A 21,546-nucleotide genomic window follows, 5' to 3' on the forward strand; every position below is an offset into this window, starting at 1 on the left:
GCTTTACTTTTTTGCCTGCCAGCTTTGCGCTTGTTGTTGTTGTTGTGCAAGGTTATGAATGGAAAGCTTTTTTTCTTTGTGTGTGTGTGTATGTATTAAGCTGCTGCTGCTGGCGTCCCTTCGGCATAGTTACCGACTGCGCTGCTTGTGGCTGTTGCTCTTTTCATTTATTGCGTGGGCTGTGGGCAACACAAAGAACTAAAACGACCTTGGGCAGGTCGTGAACAGAGCATTGAAATGCACTGGCAAGCGGAAGCGACAACTTAAGCTTGCAAATCATTGATGATTAGATTGCAATTGCGCAGGCAAAATGCTGCAAAAGGTATTACAGGCTTACAAATGGCAAATGAATAATTGCCAGCTGAACTTATATGCCTGAGCAATTGTACGAAGAGCATGCGAAGCTTTCAAGCCAATGCACAAACCCAGATCGACACAAAGAGCAAAGCGTAGCAAATCGCGCTCTTAACTCGCTCTTAACAGCTGGGAGCGTTAGCAAGAGCGCAACTGATCGCTGAGCGAGGGCACTTTGGCTAGTCGCAGCTGCCATTGAGTTGAATTGGCAAACTGTTTGTAGCAGCCCTCGTTGAATTGAACATGTGTGTGCGTGTGTGTGTTTGTTTGTTTATCAATCAATTGACAGTCAACGTTGACCAGCGTTTTTTAAATATAAAGACAACTTTGCGCAAAAATTCAGAGCCAGTTCGCCTTTTGGCAGCAAAACAAATCGACGTGAAATCGCGTGTTGCGTGTTCTTCTTTAGCTTTGACATTGCGTGTTGCTACTGTTGCTGTTGTGTTATGTGTTTGTCAAGTGTTTGACTGGAAAGTTGCAAATTAAAACGGTCTGTCTGTGCTTTAAAAAAATACACACAAAGTCAGCCTAACAAAGTTGTATAAATAGCGTGTTCTGCACTAAGCATATGCAAAAATGACTAATGACAGGTAAATGATGAATTAAGTAGCATGCAGTAAATACAGTATGTATACAATAGTATGCGCCTCAACTGTTGCAGGCGCTAAAAACAAGTTTTTGTGTGCCATGTGCTGTTGCCAGGTCTTGCGATCAGTGTGTCTGGGCATGATTAGGCGCTCTGCTAGTCACTCTTGACGCAATACATTGAACTTTGATAAGCCTCAAGCTCAAATTCTCACCAATAACAAACTAAAAATTCACATGTTTTTCTTTCAATTAAAAGCAAAACATTATTTTTTTTTTATAGATAAGCTACCATTCAATGAACGTATCAGCACTTCAAGTTTGATTAAATTCAAGCAAAACATTTGTAGTTTATGAGTGTAAAATTAAAGTGAAACTAGTGCTTGATTAGATATAATAAAAGTATGAACAAAATCAAAGTGCTTGACTAAATTATCTGGCATCATCTCTTAGTCAGCATAATCAATAGCCTGACATTTATAATTGCTGCCTACACTATTTTAATTATGCCAAAAAGCACAATGCCACAAAAACTCTTTGTTGCTTATGCTTGATTGCTTGGCGAGTCAATTAAAAATTCATTTATTTGCCATACAATATTTGCATATGACTATAGCATGTGCTTTTAATTAGAAATTCTGCAAAATATATTTGCTGTAATAAATATGCCGCTAACAAAGCCAATTTAGTTGCTATTAACTCGAAATTTCCCACGCTACATAATGGTTCGCTTATCTTATCCCGCATTGCCTAACAATATAATTACGCATACGCCGCGTTAACCGGCAGCTGCATTGCCATAACAATTGCTATTGCTATTGCGACGCTAATGATGATAAAGATACGACCGCCATAATTATTGGTTACACTTTTATTGATTAAGTGTCTGCTTGACTTGCGCTTTAATTTGTACAATCCGTTTGCTATACTCGAGAGCTTTATTTGTTATCAATTGTCTAATTTGCGCTGTCAATCGGCGAGAGAGAGAGAGAGAGCGAGCAATAAACTAGTTCAATTCACACATGGCAAACTGATAAGCAACTTTCTCATCGCCGGCAATCACGCTGTCTATTGATTAAGAGCGTGTGATTCCATCATTTTTAATAATAAAGCCATTAAATGTTGACAATATGAATTAGCTATGCATATTGTTTTCAATTTAATTCATTAGCTTATATATGTTTATAGTTAAGTGGAAATAAGTTATGGTTTTTAAGAGTGTATTCAACCAACTACTCTGAACTTTCTTAGACAGCTAAAGTGCTGGGTTTTTTAATAAACAATTATATTATTTGTATTTGCAAAATGCAATTCATGATGATACAATGATACGATTATTGTATTTTTATTCCAGACAGATTTCGATTTGTTTGCTTAGCTACTTAGACTATGTAAGAAAAAATGCTGAGAAATTATGCCAAACGCTAAAATTTATAAATAGCTCTTGATAACAAAGTGTTGTTGATTTTTGTGTACAATATATATTTTATTTATTTATTTAATAAAAATTAAAGTTTTGGTTTGGTTTGGCTAAAGAATTAGAGCAAATAGCACAACAAATAAAATAATTCTTTAATATATTTATATATGTTAAATGACAAAGTTGAAATTTCTGCGTATATTTGATTTAGAAATAAACCAAATAAAATATTATAATTATATTTACAAAATCAAATTTATGCGATATGAGCTAAAATGTGCATGTGTATATATATTATTTTATTTAAAAATTATTGACCTTATAATTTTTTACATGTGTGAGCAACAAATTCCTTTTAAGTCTAGCCCTTATTTCCGCCTTCTTTTTGCAACCTTTGCTGCTTTTAAGGTCGCTCAAGGTGCCAAAGTTGCCTTGACTGCCAAAAGTTTAAAAGACAATTTGTTATTAATTTTTTTTTGCACAACACACAGCTGTGCGATAAACAATAATCGAACAAAAACAATGGATTAACAATTATTTTCGCTAACCAAAATAATTACGCATGAAGTGCAACAAAAACAATAAAAATGGTAGTGACAGTCAATTAGGCAAAACAACTAAAAACGTGTGCAAGCCAAAGCAGCACAAAAAAAACAAAAAACAGTTTGATTGTTGTTGTTTTTAGTTGCCGCGTGCGGCGTCGTTTCGCATTTGTTATTTTGTTTATCGCCAAATTTGTATGTATATATTGAGAGAGAAAACAAGCGCTGGCAGCAACTGGCAAACATTTGACTTGATGACGTATACGCAGCGTTTGCCGCTCGAGTTGGCCGCTGTCTGGCCGCTTGAACTGGACTCTGTGCCCAGTCAGCTGTGACTCAGCTGGCAGCTCGTGCCTTAAACTGTGCGCCAGTAATAACAGTAATTAGCAAATTAATATTACAAAGCTTAAGCTAGCGCAGCTTGCGATTAAGACTGGCGCTTGTCATGTTCAAAAGCTTTGCAAGCAGCCCATGAAATTGCTTTAAATGTTTTTACACTCAGTGTCATGTTGATTGCGCCCGCCCGATTAATAACATATTTATTTATATTTATTTGTTGCACAGAGATGAGGAATACAGCAAATTTGTGCCACAGCGAATGAGCTATCAGGTGGTGCCTGGCGCGGAGTTTCAGTGCAAGTTGCCGCTGCATCAAGGACGCAAGTTGTCCACCATTGATGAGCAGGACTTTGATAAGGCAAAATGCTGGGGCATTGTGCGACAGGTAAGAATTGAACTTTATGTAAACTTTTACGCAATTAAAACACTGCAAAGCTTAAAGCTCATGCTCACTTAAGAGCAATCTCGCTCTTTTATAGCAACTTTTGTGCTGTGTCCTTGAAATAGCAAATTGCCAGTGGTTTGGCAATGGGTTTTTTCGCTTGTCAACCCGCTTGTTGTGGCGGTGTTAACTGCAGCTGTGGCGCCGTTTCCCTCTCCGTTTGGGTCTCTTGCTTGTTTTGTATTTCAAAGTGCTGCTAATGGTAATGCAACTGGCTTATTAGCGAGCTACTGAGTTAACAAGTTCAGCTTAATATGAGTCACATTAATAAATTCTATGAAGCAGTCAAAGAGTGGGTGATATGGAAATTATTAAGAAATTATTACAATATATGCTTGACATCAGTTCAAGCCTTGCTAAAATTAAATCGTATTCTTGCTAGATAGACAGCAACCGTAAATTTAAGATTAACTTAGATTAATTTATTAAAACTGAGTCGCTAATCATTTGTTGTATGCTAGAATCATATGTTTGATTAAAATGAATGATCCATTTTTATATCTTAGCAGAGAGCTGTATAGAAAAGAAATTTTAAGCTAAGATTCGAAAGCATTCCAAACCAATTTTGGATTTAAAGCATTTTAGTTTTATATGGACAAATTAGTTCATATGGCATCAAGTATAAAAAACTAAAGTCAAAAATTAGCTAACACACTAAAATAGACTCACTGGGGAACTATGAGCCATATGGACATGTGAACTTGTCATGTCAGCGCCACTAAGAACAGAAGCGCGACTGAAGGACAAAATGATAAGATATGCAATTGGAATTTCTGCACACATGATTAGCGGACAGAGAGCGTGTGACAACGACTCATTTATGAAGGCAACTAAATCGAGAGTATCGATGTGACGACTGACGTCAGTTTTGCATAGCTTATATGGCTACTATATAGAAATTGCATGAGGCGTGTGTGCTTGAAGATCGTTTATTATCATTGCCACGAATGAAAAAGTGTCGCAACTTCAATTGATGTCAATTACTCAATCGTTGAGCAATATGCACACCAATCAATTAAGCTGACTAGCAATATGACTTAATGAATAATATGTAAATATTTTGATATTTGCAGGTATTGGCAACATGTGCGGTGTTGGTGCTTTCAACGGGTTGTGGCATGCCCATAGGCTACTCCTCGGTGCTGCTGCCGCAGCTGAGCGCCAATAATACGGAAATACCCATAGACGTGAGCGTGGGATCTTGGATAGGTAAACTGCAAGCTCATTCATATCATTTAAATATGTTAATTAAAATGTTTAATAATTGCAGCTAGCGTGCATAGCTTGGCAACGCCGTTTGGCTCCTTGATCTCGGGTCCTTTGGCGGATTATTTGGGTCGACGCAAGACGCTGCTTGTGTCGATTGTGCCGCTAATTTTGGGCTGGAGCACCATGGCTATGGCTAAGTCGGTTACAGCCATAATCTTTGCGCGTTTCCTTTGCGGCTTTGCCACGGGCATCTTAGGAGGTCCTGGTCAGGTAAGGCAGCAAATCAAATAAACAAGCCCAATGCCATTTGCAATGCCCCAGTTCATGCCTTGATTAAAGCTTTCAGCAGCTCAACTGACCCATTAATCGACTTGAAAGCACAGCCTTGAACTCATCACTCGTCAGCAGTGTCTGTGCATATGTGTGTGTTGGTTTGAAAGAAAAGCAAAAGTTTTGTCAAGTTGTCAGTTGATCTGTCAATTGCTCACTTAATTTTCTACCCATTATATTCACATTGTGCGCTATGCTAATCCCAACGTCAGCGTGAGCGTTAAGTGAGCAGTCACAATTGGAATTGAGCTTAAGCTGAGCGCGGGCTCGCGCCCGCTGTTTATTTATCTTATGGATATGTCCATGACTTATCAAGCGGCCGGTCGTTAGTCATCGTTAAATGGCCAGCGCGCATTTGCATTAGCGAAAACGCTTTCCGCACATGCCCAGTTCCGGATTCTTGACCTTAGTCTATAATAAGTTTGTTGTTATGCCAGCGGCACGGCGCAGTGGGGGCTTCCCTCACTTGTTCCGCGGCGTCTACACTGAGCGGAAAGTTTGCCCCTCCCCAGTGTCATTCAATTGGCTGCATATCCCATAGCCGAATATAAATATTTCTGGGCTCAATTCGAACTTCTTCTTTGATGTGTCGTCTCTCGACTAGATTTATGTTCTTTTATGTTTATCAACGCGAACTCAAGATTAAGCTGAGCTGTTTGACCCTGCTTTGCATTAAATTTTGATCAACTGGTTTGTTTATAAACAGTTGACAGATGACTGTTGTTGCTCTAGGGAACGCGTGTGTTGTCATTTGTGGATATTTCCAGAGCTTGTGCGAGGTCAAGGCTTAAACTGTAGTCTGAGTTCATAGTCATTGTCACAGTAGCAGCGCATGCTTCGGTTACTTATATTCCTGGTAAATGTGGGTTTATGTTCTGACGTAACGTTTACCTAAATCTTTGAGCAGTTGCCTTGACTGAAATTAAAATTTTTGCATGCGCTCTTTTAGTTGTTTTGCTAGTAGTGAAAGTTAATAACTCTTTTCATTTATTTAACCAAAACTTTTAACAGTGACAGTTTAGAGAATTTATTGTTTGTAATTTTAAGTTGGGTTGGATTTTGGGTTGGTTGTAGGTTGATTGTTTCCTAATTGAACTACAACATTCCTATTCCTCTCTTTCCGCAGGTCTACATAGCTGAAGTCACGGAGCCCAATCTGCGTAGCTTACTCATTGGTGCACCCTACGTGGCCTATTCCAGTGGCATACTGCTCATCTACTTTCTGGGCAGCGTGTTCTATTGGCGCAATGTGGCCTGGTATGCCATTGCTTTGCCTACGCTGGCTATGGTCTGCATATTCTGCATACCTGAGACTCCGGCTTGGCTGCTGCGCAATGGACATGAGAGTCGCGCTTTGAAGGCTTTGACTTTTCTGCGTGGCAAGGAGATCACCGCACAGAAGGAGCTCAATGAGATGAAGCAGCGTTTGGAACGGGAACGCTCCACCAGCAATGCGAACGAGAACATCTTTCAACTTTGCTGTCGTCCCGAGGCTATGAAGCCGCTGTTTATAGCCATTACCTTCTCGCTGCTGCAGATGTTCTCCGGCACGTTTATAGTCATCTTCTATGCAGCGGACATTGTGGCAGAGTTTGGTGCCATCAATAATATACAGCAGGCGGCCAATTGGACGGCCCTGGTGCGCTTCGTTTGCTGCTTGATCTTCTGCGGCATTCTCATCTTTGTGCGCAGGCGAAGCATTATGATTATATCCGGCATAGGATCGGGCGCCTTCTGTCTTGCACTCAGTGTGTTCATGTATATGCGCGTTGGGCAGCCCAAGATGCCTTACGATGTCCAGGTGGCAGGTTGGTGTCTGCTCGGCTATATTGTCTATAATACGCCGCTTATGGTTATGCCGGGCATCATGATTGGCGAGCTGTTCCCAGCGCGCATACGTGGACGCACTGCTGGTGGCATTTTCGCGTCTATGAATGTGGCGTTGTTCATCTTTGCCAAGGCTTATCCAGCTCTGCAGTCGTGGCTGAAGATGCGCGGCGTCTTTATGGTCTTTGCGGTATCCAGCTTTTTACTCACCATCTTCATGTGCCTGTTTCAGCCGGAGACAAAGGGACGCAGCTTGGATCACATCGAGGACTATTTCAAGGGCAGCAACTGGTTATGGTTTAGACGTGATCGCGGCTACAAAGTTTCTCATCTACAGCCTTTGCAGCCGTTGCACGAAACCAAACCCTTACAAAAGCACCAAGAACAGGCCTAAATTTTAAGCAAGGAAGCTCCCACTCAAGCATGTGCATTTAGTTATATACAGGGCTCGTAAGATTTCATAGTTAGTATTATGCGTAACGCTAAATTGTCTCGTAATCTTAGGGTCTTCCCTATGTTCCTTAGCATTTAATAGATAACTCAACATTTATTAAATTTAAAATGTGATTATTAGTTTTTTATAGGCTTTAATGTAAAATAAATATATGAAACCTAAGACAAGCGTTTGAATTCAAAATAAACGCGCTATACTCTATAAAAAGCGCAGCCAACTTTATGCCATAAGCATGCATTATTTGCCGGCCGCCACACTTATTGTCTATCAAAAGCTTATATAGCATGCCGCCACAAAAATACCAAAATAAAGAACAGCTGTGCTTACCGCGTAAACAAATTATTTCAAATTTTTGTTGTTGATTGATTGTGAAAATTTCAGGCTGATTATTCAAATTAAGTGTACATTCGTGCAGCTAAATTAATAACTATTAGCAATGTTATACCATAGAACCATGTATATGAGTATCTGTATATGTATTTTATCTAACAGCCACAATTGCAACTGCTGCCAAGCTTAATATTAGCCCCATTAAATAATTATAGTAACTAGAGTGCTGTTAGCACAAACGACTTATTTGACAATTATGTATTTACAAATAGTATACGACAATTAACAAAGCCCTGGCACAACGTTTAATGTTTGTTTTGTCCTTTGGTCTAACTGCATACAAAAATAACTTCACCAACTACAGCGGTAACAGGATCAAGACAATCCTGTGCTTTATATAATACCCACGCGACGGTAAATTTTTAATAGACTACTCCTGTGGCGGAGGTACATACATAGGTATGTACCTGGAACTTTGAAATTAATTTGTGCAGCTCTAGAAAAACTGGGCGCGCATGCATATTTAAAATTCTATTACCCTCCGCTCTCATACTTGACACCCCCGCCAGCAGTTGGATTCATACTGTGCACGCTGCTAATAAATTGTTGGATTTTTTTTTTTTCGTTCATTTATTTTTTATTTTCGCATTTTACTGGTTGTTGTGGCTCGACAAACTTGCGCCGTGTATTTTCTTTGTGCAATGTGCTTGCCGGCCAGCACTGCACAGTGGGTTGGCGCTAGCGTTGAGGTATTACCTGGAATGTAGAGAAAAAAAAAGTGAAAAAATTGCTGCGGCATACCGGAAACGCTTCAAGTTGCTGCTCATTCGTCTCTGCGATTTGTTGGCATTTTTTTAACGCCGCCAACCAACAACTAGGCAAAGATTTAGGGTAGGTGGGACTAAGAGAATACCCTGACAGTCGAGAGACAAAGTGCAAAATACCATTGCAATCGATCTACCGCCACAGCTTAAGCTTGGCTTATCAGTTGTTGGCAACACTATTTTTGAAAATTTAACTTAACGTACTCTATAATCGAAATGCCTTTTACCACTGAATAAGCAAGCTAGAGTATAGCAACATGGCTTGCATTTGTTGAAAGCTGCTCGTCAGCTACATTGAGGGGCGTTAGTTAAGTGGGCGTGCTGACTGCTCATGCACTGATAAATGAAGTTTTAGTGGCTTTTGACCCATTTAATAAATAGTTAAAGTTAAAAAATATGCACTGCATATAGAATAGAATAAATTTTTTATAATTTATTTTATTTCGTTTTATTCGTTAACTTGTTGCAATTGCCAGTTGTTGCTGGCATTAGGGTTAATTTAAAAGTTGCCACTGACCCATGGACTCTATGTATAATAAGTTTAAGCTCTTGTTGCTGCTGCTGCTGTTGCAGTTATTGTTGTTATTGTTTTGCCAAGTTGCCATGTTGCAAAGTTTTGCTGCTCTAGTTTTATTTTATTTTTATTTTGCGCAAAAGTTGCAGAATTTTAAATAATTTTGTTAAATTGCATAACGTGCGCCAACCACTTGCCCCTCTCCAACCAGCAGTGTTGCTTGTAGCTGAGTTAAAACTTGCTTGCTTATTAAGTTAGCGACAACATTTTGCAGTTAATGTAATTGTGAGCCATTATGAACTTTCAAGCTTTAACTGAAATGATTTTTTACACAAGTACCATGTTGTGTCTCCACCCCCCGCGCCACCCGCTCCGAACAAAAACTGGCAAAATATGCACAATAAATAACCTTACTGGGTGGCGGCGGTGCTACAGCTGAGCCTGAGAGCTCTGCCTGCCTTAATAAGCTGCATAAAAATGGATTTTTTTTAGAGAAAAGTTTTTTCGGGCAAGGGTCTATTAGACGCTAGTCAGAGCGAGAAGGATACTGCAGGCTTAGCGACTGCTTATATGCAGTCAAAGCTATATAAACAATTTTCTATTATGCAAAAATAACAAGCACGAGAACAACAACAACTACAACAATAACAATAAAAACAACAACGACAATACATTTTTGCATAAGAATGAATAAGAAAGCTCAAGCTGAAGTTGAAGTATGGCCAAGGCAGCAAAATGGAACTCCAGAGCCTAACCCAGCACTAGTCAAGCAACTGCTCTGATCAAGCTACAAATAAATATGAAAAAAAAAGCGTTTACCAGTTGAGGCTGTGTGCGCTACAGCAAATGAATGCAGCTGCTTGATTTGATTAAAAGTAAAGCAAGAAAATAAAAATATAAATTTACTAATAACTGTGTTTAAATTTAAAGCTATAAATTGTATTAAATTAAGCTATGGTCAACTTGAACTGTTGAAGTCAATAAAACTCAAGCACAGAATGCAGCAACATGCTGAATATTTGCAACTAGCACAGCAGACGCGACAGGGCACAACAGTATATGATGCTAAGGAGCAGGCACTCCATGCTACATACTCCATTCTCACTCAGCTGGGGCTGATCTATGCTGTGTTGTGTTGCAGCCACAGCACGAAAAGCAGCAGCAGTTGTTGTCGCTGGCACAGCGAAAAGTACTGAGCATAAATAAGACATTTGCGTGTGTAGAACACAGACACACACACACACACACACACAAACACACACACATAGACACATAGTGGCAACAATGGCAGTCCAAGAGCTACAATAACAACAGCTTAAAATAACTCTACACGCAACATTGAAATGTGGTGAAGTTGGCAACGACAAGAACAACAGGCGACAGGACCAACAACAATGATGTTGAGACCGCAGACACTGTGGGGGAGCGAGGCAGCGTTAGCTAAAGTGTAGGGACAATAATTTCAAACTGCTTTGAAAGCAAAGCTTAGCAAAAGTAATGCAAAATGCAAAGTCATCGCTAGCGAGCCAGTTGTCCTTTGTCTGTGGGTGTGGCTGGCAGCCTGTAACGCCTCAACGAAATCCCTGTGTAAAACCTTAGACCCCAAAGTGCCACCCACGCTATCAAGAGCAGCAGCAGCAGCAGCAGCAGCGACTTCCCACTCCGCACACAATTGTTGTGATTTTTTTTGTTGTTATATTTTATGTTGTCTTGTTGTATGCCAACTCGAGTGCGGGCAACTCGTGCACATGCATTTATTTAAATTCTTTTGTATGTGCTAGTGTGTGTGTGTGTGTTGCCTCATTTCGCCAATGTATTCATTGTCTGTGAAATTGTTGTGCGGCATGCCAGCGCATAATGTCTTGCTTTGCATGCCCACCCACCAACCACCCACCCACCCATCATCTTGCCTCCTTGCATCTTTTGCAAATTCAACGCTTGCTTTCAATGCTCACTGGCACTGGCTGCAGTTTGCGGTTTTTAACTTGTGACAGTTTTAAGTGGCTGCCGTTTGTCTCCACTGTCTTACACACACACACATAGAGAGAGACACACACACACAGCCAGACACATTACAGTCTGTATGTGTGAGCTTTTGAGATTTACCACAAAATTTAATGCTTGTTATTTGATGCTTATAAATTGGGCGCTTAGAAAAAAATATAAGCAAGGACTACTACTACCTTCTGTAATTTGCAATTTCAAACAGCTTTGCAACTCACTTTTCCTTAGCTTTATATTAGCTTACAGTGTGTGTTTTGCTGTAGCTTGTTAAAATGACTTTAGTCTCGTACTTTGCTTTCTGCCAGAGCAAGCAATTTAGAATTCTTTTGATATAATAGTGTTACTTCATTTGATTTGATTTAGATAAGGTTTGATTTATTCATTGATTTTGTTTATTATGAAAATTTAGATAAATAAGTAATCCGCTTTTATGATTGGTTACAATCAACGCTTATAATAATACTAGCATTCGTTAGTACATTGCATTTAATTTACATTGTTGTTATATTCTTAATGTTTTATTATCACTATGAACAGTCGATGAAAGCAAATTGTTATATTAAAATATTGAAAATAATTTTATATAGAGTTTTTAATAAAAAAACAAATAAATGTAAATAATGCTAGTTTAGAACAAACGACAATTTGTTGCAAATATTAAAATATTTTTTTGTTTGCTATGATTGATTAGATTCTTTGCTTTAAACACTGTTTGCTTACTTCAGTTTTTCCGAGTTAACTTTAAGAGCTTTGAAGTTAAACTAATGCTTCACATACTGGCAAAGTGTTTGCATCTTTTATGTACTTCCGTAGCAACCTTAGTTTGCCTAATCCTCTTTGCTTGTTTCTTGATGCCATTTAATTTTCAATCAGCTCTTTGGCAGCTTCGACTGGCAACGCTCAATGGCGCAACTTTAATGCACATAACTTGGCTGGCAGCAAAAGAAAACTGCTTGTGACCCATTTGGATTGCCTTGTGCACAGACAGCATCCGAGAGAGAGTCCATTGTCATTATGCGGCACACACACGGCCACACGGACACCCACCTGGGCGAGTGTTTTGTTTGCTGCCACGCCCATAAGCGCACTTAGCTTTAGAGCATAGAGCATAGTTTGCTGCCGCTGCCGCTGTCAACAACCTTTTGCTGTTGCTACCGCTTTGGCTCAAACAAAAGGAAAACAATTTTCATGCGTGCCTAGCAAAAATCAAAGGAAAACACGACACAGAGACAGAGACAGAGAGAGAGCGAGAGACAGCATAACAATGCCTATGCGTGTGAGATAAGAAAATGTTGCCTACATCAACGCAAAGCAATTGCCAAGTGCTGCGCCACGCCTCCCCGCCGCCGCCGCCTACAGCAGCGCCACCTAACTATCTCTGAATTCAGGTATAGGCAGAAAAAGCAAAGCTCCCAACCAAGACTTGGCGCCTAAGTGGCTGTTGTGCGACATTCTTTTGCTGCTGCTGTTGTCGTTGTTGTTGTTGTTCAGCTTGTGTGCAAAGTCTTTTGTTTAGCATACACTGTAATATGTGAAGCATATTGCTTTGAGAGTTAGATATAGATTCATATATATATAAAGTTAACCTTCATTTATGCCCAATTGGGCAAATATTTAATTTAATCCGCAAATACTTACTATACTTATGTCTGTTATGTTATATCTTTAAAATAAACAATATTTATTTACATATTGTATTTAGTATTAATATATTTGCTTCAAATAGTTCAGCTTCAGCACTTAAAGTTATCAATGATCCATAGCATAAGCAAGCATTAAGTATATTAAATTTATACAGCTAGAAAAATAAAAAACTTACAACACATACAAATTTGTTTAATTTATTAATATATTGTGCTGCTCTTTTTAATTATTATATGTATTTTTTATTTCGTAATATTTTTATTTATAATTAAACTAACTAACTAAGACTTTATCTACTTTTTATCAATACATTTGTTAAAACTTTAGCACATGTGCTTGTATTTTTATATAGAAAAAGTGTAGCATAGCCCAAGGCGCAAGCTCAGTTTCCGCTCCCTATTGCCATAAAGACTGTTGCTGTTGTTGATGTTGCTGCTGCTGTTAGTTTGCTGTCAAAGGCACACAGGCGCAAAGCCTTTGTTATAAGCTGGCTTTGAGCGCTATAAGCCGTTTGGCTGGCTGGTTGAATGACACGCCAGAAATTACGCATACGCCATAGACAACACAAACACATACAAAGACTTAGACTTGTATGTGTTTGCCTAAAAGCAATTAGCGCTGCTTGTGTGGCTGCCGCTTGTGCTGGCTTTTTCGGCGTTTTCAACGAGCTCATTAAGCGTTTAAGCAAAAATGCCAATGGCACGCTAATTAAGCTAACAACAACTGCAACTGGAACTTGGCACTTGGCATTTGCCACTTGTAGCACAAGTTGTTGCAAGTGGCAAGCTCGAAGTCGGCATCGGCATCGGCGTGTTGCTCGATTTCTTGCCCAGCTGCCCACCTGAGCTCGGGCTTGGGCTCGGGCCTGGGCAGGCTTGTCGAAACTTTTATAATTATGTTCGAGCTATGGCAAAAGTTTTGCACGTTTCCTTGCCGTCTGCTTTTGCTGCTTCTCATTTGGCCACATTCCATCTACGCTGCGCTTAGGCGCAGTGAAAGTTTTCTATATATTCCTTTTATTTTTGCTCTTCTTGTTCTCATTGCCGTTGTCCCTGGCACTTTTTAACTTTTCAAGTGTGACGGCTGCGTTGTCAGTCCGTTGCCTGGAAGTTAATTATGCGCTCGCTATGCGCCACTTCCGGTTTCGGGTGACGCCCACTTCCTTTTGCGGCAAGGAAATGAAAAATGCCGCCGCACACACGTACGGCCAGGCAGGCAGTCAGGCTGGCAGGGCTGGCAGGCCTGTTAATTAAATCCAGCTACATTTATTTGTCGTCAACTACTATAATGAGCATTGTCCGAGGCTCTGGCCATTCATCGATGCCTTACCACACACACGCTCACATGCATTTGCCAATCGTATTTTTTAATCAATTAAAAATCAGCACTTAACGTCGTCCAGGCGCCAACAAACATTTCGATGTCGCGCAGTTGTTGTTGCCACTTTGCCACTTATTGAAAATTTAATTAAAGCGCCAAGTGTCACAAGCACGCGCTCGCTTGTTCGTTAGCTCTTTGCCCTGCTCTGTTCTGAAGGGGCATGTCCTGCATCCCTTATGTTCGTATGTGTGTGTGGCCTACATTAATGTTAACGCTTTAATGCATCATTAACGCGACAACAAGCTCGACTTGTTGACGCCAACTTGTCTGGCGATAAAGAATTGCGGCCACGTTTAATGCAATTCAAAAGGTAAGCCAAGTGTTCAGCTACATCCCAATGGATGCAGCTGCATTAATAATCATCTTTTGTTAATGAGAAAGGTACAACTTACTGTCAATATGATTTTGCAGCGTTATATTATGTGCAAGGAAACAAAACAATCTGCGTATGATTTGGAGTGCAGCGCTTTAGATAAATTAATAACTCTCAATGAACTGCACTGCAATTCAATCCAATTGCTAACTATATTTATAATATTATTGTACAATTAATCTTCGCTTTCACTTTGATCTCTTCCTTAAGGTTCTTAAGTATAACGTACAATTTTGTAAACATTTTATTCAAATTTGTATCAATTTTGCATTCGCATCCGTTGTGTATAAAATGTAATTGCTAATTATTTAATGTTTTTAATATTGCGTATTTTTTGTTTGAATTTTTCTACAAAACCAATAGGTTTATTTTTATGAAACAATTATACGAATGAACAATGAATTTATTCTTCAAATGAAAAAATTTTATTTCATAATTAAAATGCAAGTATTCAATGCAAACACGCACTGATCTAAATTGATTTTTTTAAATCAGTTAATGCTAAGCTATATCTGAAGACAATCTACCTGCCATGCTCAGTTTCTAACTGAAGTTAAACAAACATAACGCAAGCATTGACTTTCTTTCCTTTTTGCTCTTTGCGGGCTCTAGCCTTCGATTCTTCGATTCGATTTAACAAGCAATGAACGAGTTACCAAAATTATAATAATACTGTATAAAATTTCAATATATGTGCTTACTTGCAATAAATCTATTGAACTATTTTGACCAACTTTGCTAGATTTCTTTAGTCTGCTGCGTATTTGCAACATTAATTACTATGGCGCTTCATATCTTTTATCAATTAGCATTCAATGCTATTAAATATGTTGCTTTATTTTCAAAACAGACTAATCTTATGCATAATAAAATGGCATTACTCTAACATATTTACGTTAAGTATGCTGTCTTTCAATTAACAAGGCTTTAAGGCTGAGATAAAATCTGAAGACATTATAACGATTCATAAAACTTTACGCCATGAGCAGCAACATGCCCAAGCAGACTTGTTATAGATGAGTTTATGTGTGTCTAGAGCTGCTGTCAAAGAAACTTAGCAGATTGCACACATTCCACACACAGACACACACACACACACACACTTCATTTGGTGGCAACAAAATGAATGAAGCCCGCGGGTCCAAGCAGCGGGAGTCGCTGTCCATTGGAGCAAATTGAAATGCAAGTTGTCGCCAGCTAAAGCGAGCAGGCGGAGCTTGGTGTTGTTGTTGTTGTTGTTGTTGCTGCTGTTGCTGTTGACAAATGCAAAACCATTTGCCAAATAAATAAGCAGCTCAACGTAAATAAATATGCTTTCGCCACGCGCATTTACACTCAATAAAGATGCTGCTGTGTTTGAAGCGAAGCGCGTGGTGTAGCTTGGGTGGGATAGCCCAGTCAAAGGATAAGTCTGGCGAATACCGAGCATAAAAATTGTATTTTAATGCGCGCGCATAAATAACACAAACAGGACACATGCTAGCACACACACACACACATACGTAAGCGACGCCATTTTATCAGGCGCAGCGCCATTTTGGCAGCGGGAAATGAAAGCCAAAAGATGCTGTCACTAATTTAGTAGATTTCCTTGGCCAATGCCGAGAAATCAACAGGAAACAAATGCGCTGAGCATGTCACGTGGTGTGGGGGGTGGCCCAGGATGCTGATGATGATGCCAGGCCACGAGGCTAGCAAACGGCGCGTCGTTTAGGCTGCCACGCCTCGTTGCACAGGCGGTGTTGACAACTAACTAAAAAAAGAAAGAAATGAAGGAACAGCAAGCGTATCAAACAGGAAAAGCAACACCAACGATAAGCAGTGAAGCTCCAGCGTCTTCATCATCTGCGGCATATGTTGGCATTGGGCGCACTTTGCTCTGCTCTGCTTCGGGTGTTAGGTGCTCATCAATAAAATCATCGAGGTCATTAAGTGGATTAACTGCAGCCCATCAGTAGCATGTGGTGCCATCGCACAGAACGCAAAATGCCAAATACGCACACACACTCACTCACAGTCAACGAGCTAAAACACACACACACGCGCACGCACAGGCGAATGATAGAGAGAAAAAGAGAGAGCGAGAATGAGCAAGGGAGTGAGATGAAGCGAGAGCGGGTAAGCAAAGTCTTGCAAATGGTCGTCATCTTTAGCTTTTGCTTTACAGTTTGCACTTCATAACAGACAATGAAAATGCACAGTGGTACACACTCAGCTATTTGAGTGTAAAAATAAATAAAAAAGTGTGTCAACTTAAAGCATAAAATAATTACAGTGAACATTTTTAAAAGAGAATAATATAAATAATATTATAAAATAACACAGGCCTTTATTTTATTACTAAGCGATTTATTTTAACTTTTTTAGCTATTAATTATTTATACTTATCCGTACCTAATTGGGATTTTGGGTTTGCCCCAATCCTTGCAACGAATGTTGGGTCTGCTTAGCACTCCCAATCTATAAGCTTATCAAATTTACAAACAAAAACTTAATTTTTAAATACTTTTAAGTTTCTTTTTAAATAATTGTTATAATAATTTTCTTTTCTGTCCACTGTTGATAGTTGGTATTAAATAAATAAATAAAAAAGCTTAATAAAATAATCTTTTAAGTGTTATAATATGCACATTTATTATGAAATGCTAAAGCTTAACCACTTTAAAAATACAAACTATGAAACAACAATTAATTAATTATTAAGTTAAAAAACTCTTTGCTTTGCTTTAAATAAAAGCCATTTTTAAATGAGAATTAAATTATAATTTGTATGCGTATCAAAATAAGCTAATAATAATTACTTTAATTTTTTTACTATACTGTATATTATAATTTATTTGAAATTGTTTTTAAAAGTATTTCTGCTTTATTTAGCGCTAAAAACTTTGATGCGTATAATTATGTTTAAAATCGTATTAAATTCTGTAGAATGCCTTTGCATTGATAATAATTGATGATTAAATATATTTAATTACATTATCTTAAGTCTTTAAGTTTCTTTATTGCCTGAAAGTTTACATAAAGTTAATTGCGACTCTTTTAAACAATTTGCTTGCAATTTTGTGCAATTTGTCCCACTGTTGGAATCATCCTGCACGTTTACTCAACAACAGATTTATGTGCGTATGTGTTTGTCTGTGTCTGTGTGTGTTCGCTTCTCAGTCATTTTGCAGCAAGAAGCAAAGCAAAACTAACAGCAACAGCAAAAGCAACAGCAGCAGCAGCAGCTTGTCTTGTCTTGGTTGCTGGCTGGCTGTTGGCTGTTGTTATTGACATGTACGAATTAGGTTAAATTTATTTACTGTCAGTTCAGTGAACTGCAAATGGTTTTAGTTTATTAAATTTGGTCAGCATGCAGCAACTGGGCGGGGGGCCGCAGCAATCAGTTTAAAGTTTGTTGAACAAAGCAAAAATAAAAAAAAATAAAAATAAATGTGGAATGAAGATTGAGTTAGTTGAAAGAGCAGTCAACTTTTAATTTGCACATGGCGCAACGCTCGCTCGAAATGAATTTGCAAAAGCTTCGATGCCAACAGGGCAAAACTCAATTGCGGTTTGATTAATCGTGCAACGCATTGAAGCACCTTCAGCGCTTGCAGCCGCTTAGCTTGCACTTAAGTTGCATTAATCAGCACAGCAGTGAGCACTGAACGCGCTGAGCGCTGTTCATTTATTTGCGCATAAAAAAAACGCTAAATGAGCCAAAGGCAAAGGCAAGGATATAAAGCAAAGCAAGGCAAAGCAAAGCACAGAGGAAATAAACGTGAGTGTGGAATTTTCAAAACCACTTTGGCAAATCGCAGTCAAAGTTAAGCTGAGCTGAGCTAAGCGATAAATAAAGTGAAATAAAAAAACAGCTACATGTGCTGTGGAATCAATTAAATTGAAATTACGCATACGACATGTGTGCAAACAGCAACAAGCACTTTCACTTGATTGTGATTTATTTAACGTTTTTTTTTTTAGCAAATTGCATGGCAAATAGAAAATGTAACAAACGTGCTGTTTATATAAATATTATGTTTGTTTTAAGCCAAAAGCTTTAAATTTATTTAGCTAAAGCTTAACTAATTGGTTTAGCAACGCGCTTAAGTTCTTTAAAAAATATTTATATTGCATTGCGGCCACATGGCGTATGCGTTATATGCGCATATGCATGGCCTTCACTTGCATATGCTGCTGGCACGCTGCTGTATACAATAAACAATAACCAGGAAGACAGCAGCGCTGGATTTATGTTGTCGCTTGAACCTTGCAACCAGCCATGCCTCCAAGCCAAGCAGCAACATATGCCATAGACTCACACACACACACACACAGACATATTGGAATACATAATGTAGCAGCTGCTGCTGTGGCTGTCTGACCGCAACAAAGCGTCCACTCCCAGCAGCAAGCAAATATGTTGCCATTGTATGTGTGAGCATAAAGTGTTGAATGTTTTTTTTCTATTGCCCGCAGCTTTGGCACTAACTTTATTATTACTCATAAACTTTTAATTAAGCTGCCCATAGGCTGAGTTATGCTTGCACATTTGTGTTGCTTAATCAAATTGTTGTTGCAATTAGCAAATTTAAAAGTGTGTTCAATCATAAGATTGGCAGTGGGGCAAATATTGAAATTTATCATAAGGGGAAAATTGCTTTGATGCTATTTAAAAAGTGAAGTGTAATTGAATTGCAAGTGATTGTCCTACGTTAGAATAAAACTTTTCTAAGCCAACGAGGCAGTGAGCATTTTGCTTGTCAGTGATCCTGAGCAGCAAAGATGTTCTTCGAGCTCGAATAGGCTTACACATTAAATTCAAACGCAATCAGAATTCATTTGAACTAAAGCTAACTACTTAGCTGTACTTAAGCTTACTTTTAAAATAAAAAATACTTAATAAACTCTTACGGACATGATAAACTTAAAAGCTTAAACTAATAAAGCAGAAGCTTTGGTTTGATTCATAAATAAAAATGTAACAAAAGAAATAATTTGTCATTTTTTTTTAACATTTCTAAATGTTCTAAACATTTCTAACATTTTATTTGAAATAACATTTGTATATTGAACCAAATTGAAGCAAACAAATCAAAGAAAACTTTTGTATATATCATTGATTTAAATAAATGTACATTAAGTTTATTGTGCTTTTGCTTTAAGCAACAATTTAATGTTGATTATATGCATGTTATAAGAGTAAATTTAATGCATTAACTACTTTAGAGTGAGAAAGTGACAAAAATTCTTTGCTTTGTGCATTGTGTCCTCCTTTTCAGGAATTCAGTTCGTTTGAAATTAGAATTTAAACAATGCGCTGTCTTCAGCTGCAAAATGTAATTTGAAAATATTACCTCTGCTCTTGCTCTTAATATTAATTTCAAAGCTTTTGTTGCTGGTTTTTATTGTTTGTGGCATTTCATTTTGCATTTAATACAAACCTGTAGTCTAAGCCAAAGCGTAGCTTAGTATGATAGTCAATTTCATGAGCAGCTTTTGCTGAGCATAAAGCGTTTTGTTGCAAGGTCCCTGCTGAGTTCTGTTGCAAACAAAGGCGCGCGCGTATACGATAAATATACAATTTCATATTTGTTATTATTTTTTGTTGTATGTGAGTGCTGCTGTTGCTTTCATAACAGCTCAAATTAAATTTTCAACGTTTACTCAGCGGCTTTTGGCGTTGCTTGCATCTTTGTTAACTAAACCGGCGCCATTGTTTACACACACACACACACACACACACACGAGCTGATGTATGTATGCCACATATAAAGAGTTTGTGCCTCGTTTGTGGGTAAAATCACAAAAGCAAATTAGTTGCGTGTAATTTAATTTGAAATGTTGGCGCGTTTATCAAACAAAATGAAGACTGGAGACTGTGAAATGGAGCAGCAGCAGCCCTGGAAGTAAAATCAAGGTGTATACCAAGCCAAGCAGCAACATACCACAAACAACAGCAACAACAACAACAACAACAACAACAAAAAAAGAAAGGCAAGAAAATGCTAATTGGATTTTGTTTTAACATGCAAAGCGCCACATGCAGACGCGCCACGCCCCGCTCCTCCCTTCGCACACTCTCCTTTTGGCTGTCGCCAACACTTGCTCAATGCCTGGCGTCGTGTGCGTGCCTCTGATGGCCAAGTTAATAAACATTAAAAGCAATTATGTTGTTGATTTTAGATGGCTAATTTTTGCTTAAGACGTTTGCTGACATTGATGTTGATGTTAATCTACACTGGCTTGTCATATATTTAATAATTAAGTAGGCCATAAGCTATAAGCTTAAGCTTAGCAGACATTTGAGGCTGCTTAACTATTTCTTTATAATTATTCTGGCTTTATGTTGACTGAGGTTAAGGCTATTGCCATGCTATGGCTTTAATGGAAATATTAAAGCTGTGTGGGATCGCTTTAATGAAATCAGTCAAACGTGTATCGAGCTGAACTACAATTGCTAATGGCGCTCATTTCTTATTCTAAATGCTCTGAGCTATAGTGGAAGCAATATAAACAATTACATTGTTCCAAGCCTAGGCTGCTGTTCGATTTAATTTGATTCGCAAAAGTCAATGGCATTTGATTTCATTGTTTAGGCTGTTTACGCTTGTTAAACTAAGTTTTAGTTTTCGCTATTACATATGTTGAAATTTATACAATTATAATTTTGTTTTTGTTTGCAGACTCAGAGACAATTGTTGAGATGAAGCACATATTATAATATTTTGGCTTAAGACTATTGATAGTCAACAGATTGTCTTTACTTAAAAACACTAATTTTAATGCACATTATTTATTATTGAATATTTATTTTATATATTTTTTTAATCAATATACTTTTTTTCGCTGTAGTTGTTAACTAAAACAGTAAAGGAAATATTTGTTTCATAATTAATAAAAGAAAAAGTAATTAAAAATGTAATTTAATAATTATAGATTTGATATATTCATATATATTAATAAAAAAACTTCAAATTATAATTTAAACTC

The 21,546-nt window shown here is 38.1% G+C and overlaps 1 protein-coding gene across 1 annotated transcript; it reads left to right on the forward strand.

Annotated features, from left to right (window-relative positions):
- Positions 1–714: 714 nt before the first annotated feature.
- Positions 715–7,652, forward strand: LOC108596610 (facilitated trehalose transporter Tret1-2 homolog). Its single transcript, XM_017982550.1, has 5 exons — positions 715–944; positions 3,466–3,625; positions 4,756–4,891; positions 4,953–5,161; positions 6,348–7,652. The coding sequence occupies exons 1-5, from the start codon at positions 931–933 to the stop codon at positions 7,440–7,442; spliced, it is 1,614 nt and encodes a 537-aa protein (XP_017838039.1). The 5' UTR covers positions 715–930; the 3' UTR covers positions 7,443–7,652.
- Positions 7,653–21,546: the final 13,894 nt, after the last annotated feature.

The sequence above is a fragment of the Drosophila busckii genome, chromosome 2R (genome assembly GCF_011750605.1).
Source record: "Drosophila busckii strain San Diego stock center, stock number 13000-0081.31 chromosome 2R, ASM1175060v1, whole genome shotgun sequence".
Lineage (NCBI taxonomy): Eukaryota > Metazoa > Arthropoda > Insecta > Diptera > Drosophilidae > Drosophila > Drosophila busckii.

Coding starts and splice junctions, on each gene's coding strand:
- LOC108596610 (XM_017982550.1), top strand. Junction 3,626..4,755: donor GCTGGGGCATTGTGCGACAG/GTAAGAATTGAA, acceptor TGATATTTGCAG/GTATTGGCAACATGTGCGGT. Junction 5,162..6,347: donor TCTTAGGAGGTCCTGGTCAG/GTAAGGCAGCAA, acceptor CTCTTTCCGCAG/GTCTACATAGCTGAAGTCAC.